General features: G+C 28.8%; 1 protein-coding gene across 6 annotated transcripts in view; it reads left to right on the forward strand.

The window, feature by feature from the left end:
- The window catches only part of LOC111687560 (hemicentin-2), a 419,747-nt gene that overhangs the window by 251,909 nt on the left and 153,022 nt on the right, over window positions 1–14,816 (forward strand). For 4 of the 6 annotated variants that reach the window (XM_046956663.1, XM_046956672.1, XM_046956666.1 and 1 more), the window contains exon 4: window positions 9,015–9,068. The exons of the other annotated variants lie outside the window; for them this stretch is intronic. In XM_046956663.1, the coding sequence (XP_046812619.1) occupies window positions 9,015–9,068 (54 nt within the window). The remainder of the gene's footprint in view (window positions 1–9,014; window positions 9,069–14,816) is intronic. 6 annotated transcript variants of the gene reach the window in all.

Below are 14,816 nucleotides of genomic sequence, written 5' to 3' on the forward strand. Positions count from 1 at the left end.
CACAATCACATTTTCGGTTATAATATTTATACCCTACACCACTATAGTGGGGAGGGTATTATGCGTTTGTGCTGATGTTTGTAACACCCAAAAATATTGGTTTTAGACCCACCTTAAAGTATACCAATCGGCTCAGAATCACTTTCTGAGTCGATTTAGCTATGTCCGTCTGTCTGTGTGTCCATGTAAACCTTGTGCGCACTCTACAGGTCGCAATTTTCAAGATAATTGGAAGAAATTTGGCACACACGCTTTTTTTGGCCCAAGGACGAAGACTATTGAAAATGGGTCCATTATTTCGACTAGCCCCCATACAACCGTACCCCCCAAATAGGGCCTTTTGGCTTATAATTAATTTAAATGTTCTATTATGTTAACAAAAGTCGACAAAACTTAGTTTTATACAACTTTAAATGACACTACCGATTTTTGTAATGATCGGGCTTCATTTGACCCTATCCCCCATATAAACTCCCCTTCAGAAAACGGCTTAAAGGTCAAAATTCACTTACAAACACTAATAACACCTTTAAATTTTACAAAAATAATATTGAAGAAGACTTAACTCCCCCTACCAACATTTTTAAGGATAGGGCCATATTTTGCCGTGCTCCCCTTTGAGCCCTCTTAAAAAAATCTTTTTTTGCCAAAAAAAAAGTAAAATATTCCAAAATAAAGTTAAAAAACAAACCAAATGCTTTAATTTTTTAAATAATTCCCATTTTTAACATATATACTGACTGGTGTAGGGTATCATATGGTCGGCTACGCCCGACTATACATTCATACTTGTTTTAAATTATATTATGTATACATTACAATATTATAAAAAGGACGAAAGTATATATTATATGCTTAATTTAAAATAAAAATCAAAAACTAAAGTTATAATTTAAAATGAGTATTTTCGATCCACCCTACAAATACATATGTATAACATATCGGTAGCTACCGACGTATAATGATGCCCTGCACAAAAAAATAATAACAATTTAACATGCAAGTAATATCCAAAAACGATTATTAAGCTAACAATTGATACGACACAGCAAAAAATTTTCAAATTTTTATAATGAGTAATATAGATAATGTAGTTAATTAATACAGTGGACGTTATTAATAACATTATTTAATTTTTTTGAATGAAATTTGTAGCCAATTATCTAGAGAATCAGTAAAACCGTGACATTTCAGTACTTTTATTTAAACTTTCTTGTCTATACTATGGTCTACTATAATTTATAATTGTCTAGTCTATAGTTCAATCTATAATATAGTCCTTAGTGCAATCTAATTACATAAGTCTATAATGAGTATATCGGATTCGTATCGCTTAAAAATACCTCCAAAGTCAGCACCACACCCGCGGAACGTCCACCAGGAACTACTTTGCAAAGTGCTAAAATTTTTAGCAGATTTTCGAGTATTTTTTTGCGTCTCGAAATTATTTATAGTATGGATGTTAAATATGCATTTACGAATATCCAATTTTGTTCCGACTTCATAATCATTCAGGTAGTTTTTAGTAAATTTCTCGCTGAAAAACGAATTCTCATTATTATTCTCGTTTTCAAACCGAGTACACAAATCTAGTCGAATGTAAATCGATTTAATTTTATATATTTTTTGGAGTTTTTAATGCATTTGTAATCTTATAATTATACTATGGACATTTTAAACTCTTTTTCATTTAAAATATGTTTATTTTTTCTGAATTTTACATTCGAAAAAAGTTGGATTTATAGAACACCAAACGCCTAAAGCTTTGATATCGTCAATATTTGAAAAAGTCAAAATTTCGGAAATTAAGCTAAAAACTTTTTATTTGGATGGGCCTTTTTCATTTTAATCGACATCAGCTTCGTTTCACAGTTGTTTAAAGCACTCAGTTTTACCGAATCTAATGCTTTCTTGCGCATTAAAAAATTGGTTTTACTCTGCTGCTTTGATATTTTCTCTTTTTTTTAACCCTTTGACGACCATAGGCAAATATACTTGCCATACAATTTTTAGTATATATCTGTTTAAGTGACAATTAGGGCGAATCTGTCAACCGATCTTGACAACTTTATTTGCGAAACGATACATAAGACTTAGACGTTATCTAGGAGAAGAATTTTCCTTATTCTAACTATCATAAGGTCATAGATATCGACAATCAAACAAAAATTAAATTGACTATACCAAAGGGTTAAAGACATTCTAATCATAATATTATCGGTCTCCAATAGTTTTCATTTCTTCTCTTTTTATCTAAATCTATGGTTTGAAAACATTAGAGGAAATCCCAGCGACAATCTAATTACAACACTTACATTCAGGCGGAATTCCGTTCTTTAAAGATTTGAGTACGCAATTTCCAAATTTAATTCAAATTTCCAACATTAACGCCTTAGGGCGGGCTTCTTACTCAGTTAAACTAGGCTTAACTTTCTGTTAGATTAAACTGGGAACAAATTTAGAATGACTCTAACTGATAATTGTGTTTTTCATTTATGGATCTAGGATCATTTAACTTTGTTAGTATTGCCAAACATTCAGTCAAAAACATAAACAATAAAAAGCTGTTTACAATAAAAATTTAATTCTATAAAAGAATGAAGATTATCTTTATCGGAGAAACCCGCCCTTAGCAACCAAATCTTGTCTGATCTAAGTAAATTACGGAAGTTACATTTAAGATTAACAATTATCTATGTGATATATAATGTAAATTCACACATTTTAACTCTTATCTCTTATCGCCCGTCTTTCGTAATTATGTAAATCAGTTGTAGAAAAACAATAATAAATTTATAAAATTAGTTTACGTAAAAAAAGACTAGTGGCTTATAAAAATAATAGGGCATAATAATTTTTAATGCTCTTAGTTAGTGGCGCATTTAATCTTAATTAAGCGTTAAACCAATATTAACTTTTATAAACCTAATAAATCTAAACAACTTGCCGCACTATTGACCAAAAATGAAGAAAAAATATTACTTACATAAAAAAATAATAAACAAATAATAACAAAGATATAATTATTTATTTACGCAAAAAATAAACAAATAATTTTTCTTTTATATTGTTATTATTATTAAAAATATAAATATAAACTTTTCTTGGAATGGAAAAAAATATGAATCAAATTTAAATTGAAATTTTTCCACTTGAGCAAAACTTAACAAATTCTTTATGAACGCAAAACATTAAGATTTAATCAATAAAGTAAATTTAGCTTTTTTGGCAACACTTTTTCATTTTTAGAGTTTGTAAATTATTTTGTCAAATAGCTAGCGAAAGAAAAAGAATAATAAAGTTATTTTTTATCAATAAATATGTCAATAATTGACACTTGTACCATACGGTGTGTACTTGTGGTATTCGATTTAAAAATTAGCTAAAATTCATTAACACTTTTACACATTCTTAATTTGTTATACATGTACATACATGTACTTTGAAATTGACATTTGTGATAATAATTTTTTTGATTTATTTATTATTTTGCGACTTTGTTAGTTATATAAATTGTTTAAATCTTATGTTTTAACGACAACAGTAATAAAGGTATAGTTTTCTAAAGGATTAAAGCCCGAGGTCCACACTACCCGTTTTCGCGTCAAAGCATTACGCGCTTTTCATACCTCCTTCGCGTTCTACGCTTCAAGTTACATGAGACGCTTTTTAAGCGTAATTTTTTTGTTTTATTTAAAAAAAAAACTTAAAAAAACGCGTTTTTCTACAGCTTTTATTTATTTTTTTTATCATTAAACTAATTTAATTTTATAAAAATGGATAAATACGCCTTAAATAAACAATATAAAATGTCAAAATCAGCTGACATGTTCGTGCGCCGCTTGTGACGCTTATAAAAGTAGAAAGTAGGGTTCTATAAATCGACTTTCGAATAATCGAACAATCGACTTTTTGTCGAAAAAAAATCGAAAAGTCGAAGTCGACTATTTTGTTCCAAAAAAGTCGATAACTCGACTATCGTCTGTGAAAAAAGTCGAAAAGTCGACTTTGTTTATAAAAGTCTAAAAGTCGAAAAAAGTCGAAGAAATTCGAAAAAAGTCAAAAAGTCGTAAAAAGTCAAAAATAGTCGGAAAAACTCGAAAAAAGTCAAAAAATAGTCGGAAAAAATTAGAAAGAAGTCGAAAATAGTCAAAAAAATCGAAAAGTCGAAAAAAGTCGAAAAGTCGACTATTTATAAAAGTCTAAAAGTCGATTTTTATTTAAATGAAAAAAGTCGAAAAGTTGAGAAATCGACTTTTTATAAAATGCAAAAAGTAGATTTTTACTAAATGAAAAAAGTCGAAAAGTCGACTTTTCGTTTCAACTGTAGAACCCTAGTAGAAAGTAGATCTACTTTAAGCATTCGCAAAGGCTTGTAACTTAACTTTCAGCATACAAATACATTGATTCTACATTTTACACAGACGCATAGAATGTGAGAAAACGGTGTGGACCTCCAGCCAAATGATGCCAAATAGTTCAGCTTTAACTGATGTGACCAATAACTCCGGTATATGCATATACACGCTGACCGGACCGATGAATTATATGCCTATATCCCTCCTACCATATATCACGAAGATTATTAAATTTTTTTTATTTTTTAACAGCAATTTATCACTGTAGAAGCTAAAGATATACAATTTTAATGCTAGAGTTCTGTGTTGAGATCCTTGAAATTGGATGTCTTCGGCTGGGTAAGTTCATAAATATATTGGGCTATGTGAAGTACGGTGGTCTATGTATTTGGATACGTGGTTGGTATCATGCGAACTGTGACCATATGCAAGGCTTATATTAAAGCTGACGCGGTTTATGGGAAACCAGTAAGCTATATCCCGATTAAAGTTAGACCAATTATTTATTTTCTTTTGTCTCTATTTCTGTTTTAAACTGAAGCAGCAGTATTGATGACTTCTCTATAAATGTTCTTTAATGCTGCTTTATATACGATGTACGATCAAAAGGATCCTGAACTTAAAGCTGTGCGATGTTAAAGTAGTGATGACTTTTCCGTGACTTTCCCATAATTGTTGGAGGAAACCTTCTTTTCCTCGTATAGGTGGTACACAAGTCCAGTTCTGTACACCATAATGATCTGAAGATCTGAATTATTTGGCCAGCTGCTTTTAATGCCAGCAACAACTACACTGCCCTAGTATCGTTACATTCGCCGAGTTATAACCATTCGAAACATATTCAAAATTCTTACTAAAGTAAGAAAGAATTATCTTGATATCGTAACCAACTAAAACCAACATGCCGGAAAGGACATTCACATCTTGAAGAATTACTGATCATCAAGTATTAGAGAACTCCTTCTTCCTCGTTCACACGAAGTGGTGTTATTCATCATTTATGCACTCATTTTCTTCATTTAACCCTCAACTTCAAACTGAATTATTTTAATTCAGAGTTCAAATTTAGTAAATCAAATGTTCATGTAAACTTGATATTACAACTTTATTCAGAACTTATATACCACCGATGATGGTCCTATAATTACAGAATCGACTTTTTGTCGGAAAATGTGGAACACGACTATTATGTACCAACAACTATCGCAGCTCGATAATTCCCTGTCAAATAAGAGAGATGTGTTGATTTTTAATGTAATTGCTGAATGAATGCATCATATTTGGAAACAACTGATTGTAGAATATCCTCTGTGCTACTGCTCTACTCTACAAGAGTTCTAAACAAAATATTTTCGATTCCCACTAGAAATACTGGCAAAGGCATGCACAATACGTCCGATGGAGACCTAGCTGTATGTTTAAACTTTGACATTTTTTAAAACTTTTAATATCGAAAAGTTTATGTAAATATCGAAATTGGGATAAAAAGACTTATGACATAAAAAAGTTCAGCAACAAATAAAGAATTACATATAGATAAAGAAAATGACAGTACATGTCGTCTAATACCACCTTAAGTAAAGTATCCTAAAATATTAATTAAAATTTGTTACTACCTGTTATTAAAAATTTTAAACTAAACTTAAAAGAAATTACTTTGTTTATTTTTTTAATCTCATAACATGTTAGCAAACTGTTTACTTTAATAATAATTTTTATCTTAAAATTCAATTCCTTGAAAAAAATATACATTTTTCTATTTTCAAATCTAGTAATAACTTGTGTCAATCTAGTTCCACGCTCCAAATTAAGTTTAATAATAGAAGTTATATTTGTATTCTTCACATATGAATCAAAACAATATTTATCTAACTAATGACACTGGCTCCTCAGATAATAGAGAAGCTATTCAGATAATTATTAGACAAACAGTTTGACTTTCATTAAGTCAAATATTTCTGATCGATTACAGCAAATCAAATTTTCTGAAAACTTCCTTATAGTATATAAACTTTCAAAATATATTTTAAACAATTTGACCAAAAAGCTTAATTGAAAATTCAATGAAAAATCTTAATCAAAAATTAGCGTTAATCGCCAATCACAATGACTAAACATAAAAATTCTCAAATATTTATTGTTCGAATATGTAAATTTAATTATGCTATCAACAAGTTGACTACACTCAACTTGTTATTTTAAATGGGGGTTGAAATTTTATATTTATTTCACCCTCCCCACTATAGTGGTGTAGGGTATAAATATTATAACCGAAAATGTGATTGTGCGTTGCAACACATGCGACACATGCAAATAAATAAAGAAAAAATACAATAAAAACCCTAGTTCGAAAACCTCGATATCAACAGCCACTAAAAACCACCACTAATAATTTCTATTAATTAATTTTCTATTAATATAAAAATAATTCTCCAACAAAAATTAAGAAATAAATAGAAAAAATTCTCAGACAGGGTTCGAACTTGGTGCCTTTCAATTTAGTAGTCAGAAGACCTTTCCACTGAGCTACTGATGTCTTGTTCGGACAAAGCTCTAATTTGTTGTTATGAATAGCATGTATTTTTTGTAACATTATCTGTATTTTCTGCGTTATTTAATGCATTATATTTCATCAGAAATGTGTCATGTGGTTATTTTAATTACTACATTTCAAATGACTATCAAAGTGGCATTTTTGAAATATTTAATTTATTTTTATAAACTTAATGCGAAAATTTATTAAATGTGACTTGTTGATATCCAAGAATTATAAAAATATTGATTACGCATTGCGCATGTTTCTTTTGGTTTAAATCAACAGGTGTTCTAAAACTACTAAACTACATTTCACCATTTAGTTTATAAAAATAAATTTCAAATAATATTTTAAAAATAGTCAAATGTAGTGCTTAAAGTAACCACATGTCACATTTCTGACGAAATGTAATGCTGAAAGTGTCCGTTTGCATTAAATAACGCAGAAAATACAAAAAATTTTATAAGAATTACATGCTATTCATAACAAACAATTAGAGCTTTGTACGAACAAGAGATCAATTGTAGAGTATTTAAAACCCGATTTTCGAATAATTGCAAAAAATTATAATATTTAAAAAACCGGTTTCGAATACGCCTTTGTATAAAAAACCGGTTAACCGATTTTTCTTTTTTTATAATGCATTTATGTAATGTATATGGTTTTATATTATAGAGAATGAAATGAAACACGTTTAATTTTAAAATCATTTTTATAACAAACATTTTTAAAATTCATTCTAAAAAATTTAACAAAAAGAGATTGATTTTTTTTCTATGTTTTGAATGTTGAAGTTGGACAGATTGTTAAAAGGCAGTTTATTCTGCGCTGATTAAGTCTTATCATAAACCTGTTACACAATTCTTGTGCATATTGTGTTTTAATTTTCCTTAAGTTGTTAAAAAACAATTTAATTTAATTGCTTTGCCCTCTACAAGGACTCATTAAAATCCTTAGATAACTCATTTAACGCTATTCACATGATAATGAATTCCGTCTGTGTTTAACTTAAACTCTTTATCGTCTTGGTTTTTAACAAAATATTGGAGCCCTTTTGTTTTTCATTCGATTTATTAAAAATCTTTACATATTTGCGTAATTTTACCGGCTTTTTATAAACATATATAATTGTACATATATGTATTATATAAAATAAGGTAATTTAAAAACCGGTTATTCGACATAAAAAACCGGCTTGTCGTTACTTCGAAAATATGAAATATTTGAAACCGGTCGGTTTTTGAATGTTAAAAAACCGGTAAACCGGTTTTCGGTTTTTGAATACTCTAGTTCATTGGTAAGAGCTTTTGTCTGAGAATTAATTTTTTCTTTTTATTTTTTAATTTTTATTAAATTGAATAAAAAACATGTTATATATAAGGTGTCAATCGGCCACTCTCATTGACATCCCCAAATAAATATAAAATTGCTAGTGGGTTGAAAAATCACAAGTTGTGGTTTCTAGTGGCTGTCGTTGTTGTAACAGGTTGGCTGTAACTGGATGTTCTTCCCTAGGAAAAAACTTCCGGTTGATAAAGCTGTTGCTGAGTAAACAATCTTTGACCGATTGAGAATTTTTTATAAAAAACACAATTTTTATTAATATATTTTATAATATTATTAAAAATTTTTGTAAATCAGGCAAATTTTGGAGTCCATGTTATGTTATTACTAATAATCATACCGAAATAGGGAATCGTTAACAGTCTTAATAAAATAAAATGTTTTATATTTTAATTTATAATATTTTAATATTTGGATGAAACTTCTTAAATTCCATTTGTAATAAATACAAATTATACCTGAAAACAAACACTCATCAAAAAATAAATTTTGTAAAATATCTGTCTGAAAGTGTTCTATGTTTAAAAAATACTGGTTTTGAGTAATTTAAAGGGTTAATTTTATAGATTTTTGTGATAAAATTGTATTCGCACATTTGTGAATTTATTTGAGAAATTTAAATAACTCTAAAATAATTTTAACCCTTTTTGCGATATATGTTTGTATACATCACAATATTGATATAAAAAAGAAAAAACGAATTTATTTGATGAAATTTAAACACCTTTCAAAATTTTGGCGGCTAAATCCATTAAAATCACTATTTTTTATTTCAGCAATGGCCGTTGTGAAAGATAGAATTTCCGAGCAGCAATACTATGATGCCAAAGGTGGGATTAATATTCCTTCATATACTGTTTTTTTATACACAAAACAAAGTACAGAATCAGATCTAGCTGCAGATATTTGTTAGGGCTTCTTTAATCATATTTGCACGGACATTATTTTGTAAAGTGAATTTTAATTGCTTAACAATTTGTAATGTTATAAAAATTTTCTTAAGTATAATAAGTTTGTTTTTTCCGGCATTGCCGAATTTTATATAATAATAAGGTCTTCAATGCGGGATTAGGTCAAAATTCTGAAGCCAACAAAACCATTTCTGATAAGAAACGCATATGAATTTAGAGGGAATTGTGCTTCGATCCTCATAAAAATTGATAGCCATATTTTCTGTTCCTACAAATCGGTCCTTTATAGACCGATTCTCATGAAATTCGTTAGAAGATTTCTGGGCAGTACACCTGAGCCGAGTAATTTTCTCAAGAACCGTTCTTCATAAAAATTAGTAGAGAAATTGCGGTCAATATAAAGTTCGTTTAGGAAGAGGGCTTTATTTAGAGGGTAGGGTTAATTATGCACCGATAATTATGACAATATAGTTGCATTTTAAAGTCAGATATGAGGTTAAAAGTAATTTTCTTCCTTCAGGGTGAATTATGAACCCATAATTATATAATTCGGCAGAAGGATATAAAACTAGGCCACATAAACAAGTTAACCTCAATAATTGTTTTTAAAGAAACTAGATTCTTTATAAACAATGAAATTTCGCATTACTATATTGTATCACTCCACAAAATTTTATTAGAATCGTATCATAGTCCCTTTTTAAAAGGTTTTATTTATTAAAAATTCTTGATAAATAAGGAAATCTGTGTTAGTAACAGGTTTTAACAAAACAAAAAACTCAATTTTTTTCTTTTTAAAGGACATTAAATCTGGAAATTAAAAAAAATATGTTTTCATTTTTCAAGTTCAAAGATTCCTAATTTCCTCCTAATTTCTATGAATTTGTAATATATATTTCTACCCTACACCACAATAGTGGGGAGGGTATTTTAAGTTTGTGTTGATGTTTGTAACACATAAAAATATTGGTCCAATACCCTAAAGTATACCGATCGATTCAGAATCATTTTTTGAGTCTATTAAGACATGTCTGTCCGGCTGGCTGTCCATGTAAACCTTGTGCGCAAGGTACAAGCCGCAATTTTCAAGATAATTTGATGAAATTTGAACCAATCATGTTTTTTGGCACAGGCACGAAGCCTATTGAAAATGGTTGAAATCGGTCCATTATTTCACCTAGCCTCCATATAACTGTACCTCCCGATTTTGACTTTTTATGCCATAATTACGTCAAATATTCTATTATACCTCTAAAAATTGGCAGAAATAAGTTTTACATAAGTATAAATGACACTGCAGATTTTCGTAATGATCAGGCCCTATTTGGCCCTAGCCTCCATACAAACCCCTCTTGGAAAAATTTCTTAAACGTCTAAAATTGACTTGTAACCATTTGTATCGCAATGAAACTCATTAAAACTAACTATTATTTAAAAAATTCCTTTCTCAAATTTACCGAGGATCGGCCCATAAAGCCTCATTAGGAAAAAATTTGTTTTTATCAATTAATTGCCTAAATACTTTTAAGGTAAAATTTGACATAAAAGTTTCTTTATGAAAAATAAAAATTTTAAAAATATAATCATGGTGTAGGGGGTATTATATGGTCGGCCATGCCCGACTATACTTTCCTACTTGTTTATATACAGGCTTGATTTATTAAACTGATTATTTGTTTTAGTTTATCTGGACGAACAAAATATTTTGAATTTTTCTGTCTAAAAAAATATTATTTTTCTGTCTAAAAAAATATTATAATATACTTAAATGCATTTAAAACAATTTAGAAATTATTTTTTCATATTAGAGTATGTAAAAAATTGTATTAAGTAAAAATACAAAATTTACCGCTGAATGTTAAAAGATCGCGAGTGGTTGTAAAGCACTCTTATGAATCTTGAACAACACTAAATTTATTTTTAAAACTAAAAACTCAAGAACAATTAACCAAAATCTTAAAACTAACTTAGAACTAAGATAAGACCTCATGCACTCTTTTTATGCATTCAATCTTATCAATTTCATATTCCCATTTAAGGGTGGATTTTCAAGTGCACTAGTGATAAGAATATGCTCTATTTCTAATTATATCTCATAATGTCTATGCGTTACATAAACAAGAGAATTAATGTGCATCTTAGTACTAGCATTCTTACCATTACTAAAGGTCATAAAAAACTAAGCGATAAATATTTATTTGTAACTCAAGTGAACTAATCGAACAGTTTTTATGACCAAACACATGCATCAAAATAAGATTTTAAACTATGTTCAAATATAGTGGAACAGAGTAATATATAATTATTACGGCTTAAATATAAAGCAATATAAAACATTTAACCTGTATTTATTTAAACAAAAGCCCTCTAGGTACGAAGTAGTGTTTTAAAATTTTATTTACGAAATATTACAAAAAAATTCTCATAAGTATTCGAATTTAATGTATTCTAAAAACTGGCATAATTTTATAATAGATATTGTGAGAAAAATAAATAAATAAATTTATTATGTTGTCCAGGCAGCCCTTAAATTTTAAAATATTTATTTTATTTTTAAAATATTTAAAATAATAATTGACTTAAACTTATATAGCTTTTTTTTAAAAAGTGCAAAAAATAGCTTCACAAAAGTATTCGAATTTTTTGTATACCTCATATTTAGATTAGCATTATGAAGTACAAATAAATAATTAAAGTGAAATTAATATTTTGTGTAGTAGCCTTTGTTTTTAAAAACAACTTCGAAGCGTCGTGGGACCGTTTCGATTAATTTATTGAATAGTTCTGGCGTTATTATGTCCCATTCAAAGCAACTGTATGGTGGTTTTGGAGGATAATGAGTGATTTAAAGGTTGTGCTTGTAAATATAACAAAAATATTTTCAATGGAGTTTAAATCCAGACATTAACTCCATTGAAAATTAGGTGAAAGAAGATACTTAGTGTTGTAAATAATCAACATTTTCATGTACCAGGTCGTGTATATTGGATCGTTTTTCTATTGAAATATGAATTGAATGTGTTGTAGCTCCATTTTAGTAGTACTAGCATGCAAATTCTGCTCATATTATTTGACGACCACCTAAGCCAAATTATTGCTCCCTAGTACTTTGCCCACAATTTCGACACTAATTTTTATTTACAAGACTGTCCAGAGTTCGTTGTTAATTTTTGGAGCTGATAGATGAAGGTTGTTCCTTCGGTATTTTCTCAAAATTTTTCTGTCGTCCTGTATTGACAGCAGTTTTGGACGACTTGATAATGTTAAATACTCGATGGAATTCTTTGTTCCATGCGTGTAATGACAAAATATTTTGTCAATGGAAATCTATCAACCATTTTCTTTATTGATCGGCCTTGATTATACAGGTATAAATTAATTTTTTAATTTAAATTGATCAACTGTTTTTCATTAAACATTTTAAGTGCTTACACAGGAAGGATTTACAACATAATGGGTTAATTAATTGACAATAAAACACGTGTTTAAGGATTCCAAAAAAAATTCTTAGAAAAAATTCGAATATTTTTGCGAAGTACCTGAAATGACCCATTTTCTTAAAAATCATTAATGAGTTTTTATTATTTTTACATGTATTTGGTAAAAATAATAAAAATAAATAAAATTTCATAAAATAACACAGTAATTCATACATAAAAAAATAATTAATTCGAATATTTATATGAGACTCTGTACATATCGTCGCCCGGGTGTTTAAGTGCTACACGTCATTTTAACAATTTTGAGTTAAGGACGCCACTATAGGTTTTCGACCTCAAATTTTTTAAATCTACAATCCGTTTTCGGCTAACTCGTTTGGTTTCTGAGATATATTGAGTCAAATTTCAATACAATATCTTGAAATTAATTTGTGCTGTTCTATATGGAGTACAAATTATTTAATACTATTATTGTTTAATATATTTTTCTGTTTTTTAATAACTTTTAAACAAAGCAAAGGATTTTTAGATTGTTGAACGTTTTCAACCTTCCTAAAAGTTTTCTTTTATTGAAAATATACTTACGTGTGGATACAAATCAAATGATGTCCACGGCAATTTGAAATTTTTTGTCACTCGACACAGATCAAAATTATTATTCAGACATGTTTTGAGCTTGACCATTCACAATCCAAGAAGTCGACTGTGTTCACAGTGTAGACAAATATCTCAAACATTAAGAAATTCATAGTATAGTATTTGGAAACCATTTGAAAATTTTAACACAAATAAAATTTTACTTAAGATTGTAGAAATGCAATCTTTGGATTATAAGAATTTTAAGATATCTAACCAATTACATTTCTCGGTTCATCAACTTGCTAAAATAAAACTTCTTCAATATAATCAAAACAATTTATGTACAATAAGCAAATATAATAGGAAAGGTTCGCGAAATCAATTAAAAATAGCGTTAAATATTTTTGAAAGAGATTTCAGTATCGTTAAAGCCGGAGTCACACGAGCACACAAATAATATGAACTGTCAAAAATGTGTGTAGAAGAATTCGGATAGGATTGTCAAAACGCAATATGTAATGAAACCATAACACATGATGGAATAGAAAGGTGAAGTCAATTCTATAAAAACAACAAAAAATTTATACTTATGTCATAAAGTGTATATGTTGCCAAAGTAGCCTTTTTTACGGTTCAAATAACGAAAATCCCACATGCCTAAACAAATTTAGCATATGTGCAATTCCATACAATTGTATGTGACATTCGCACGCCTCTGGTATAGATTTTGTAAAATTAGGAGTACTTGGAAAACAATTTTGTCATTTTGTTCTATTTAAAGAATACTATATTTGCAAAAAGAATCATCCCATTCGGAACCTTCCAAAATATGGCGATATCATACGTGACAAAAAACGGAAGTGTTTTTAAAGTACACGTAAATATTTACGAAAATCTGCAAATTCTGTAGGTGTATTTTTTTTTACCCTCCACCACCATCAGTGGTAATAGAGGGTATATATAAGTTTGTCGTTCCGTGTGTAAAACCAAGAAATATTCATCTAAGACCCAACAAAGTATATATATTCTTGATCCTTGTGAAATTCTGAGTCGATTCACAATATCCCATAGCCCCCATACAAAAGTATATATTCCCGGAAATTATTTTATCGTTAATACCTCCCTCAAATATATCAATATAAATACAAAATTTTGTATATGTCAATATAATACAAAAAGAAATCATACTACCATCGGTCCACAATTGGTCATAACTCCCATAAAAGGTCCACTTCCGAAAATCACTTAAAAACCCTTATTTTATTGAATTATTAATTTATATGGATAAATTTCGACATGAATATGTTTTATACATACGCTAATCATGCTAACAAATTTTTCCCGGATCGGTCCATTATTATTCATAGCTCCCATAAGGTCCACTCCAGAAAATCACTTAAACACACATATTTCATTAATTTATCATGATAAAATTCCACTTAGATGTTTTATGTACACATTAATCATTTAACAAATTTTGTTCCTGATCGGTGCAGTAGTCATAGCTCCATATAAGGTCCACTTCCGAAAATAACTTAAACGCACATATTTCATTGATTAATTAAGCTATTTGGATTAAATTCGACGCAAAAACATTTTGTCTATATATAAATCAGCCTACAAAATTTTTTTCGCATAGGCCTATATA

The sequence above is a fragment of the Lucilia cuprina genome, chromosome X (genome assembly GCF_022045245.1).
Source record: "Lucilia cuprina isolate Lc7/37 chromosome X, ASM2204524v1, whole genome shotgun sequence".
Taxonomy (NCBI): domain Eukaryota; kingdom Metazoa; phylum Arthropoda; class Insecta; order Diptera; family Calliphoridae; genus Lucilia; species Lucilia cuprina.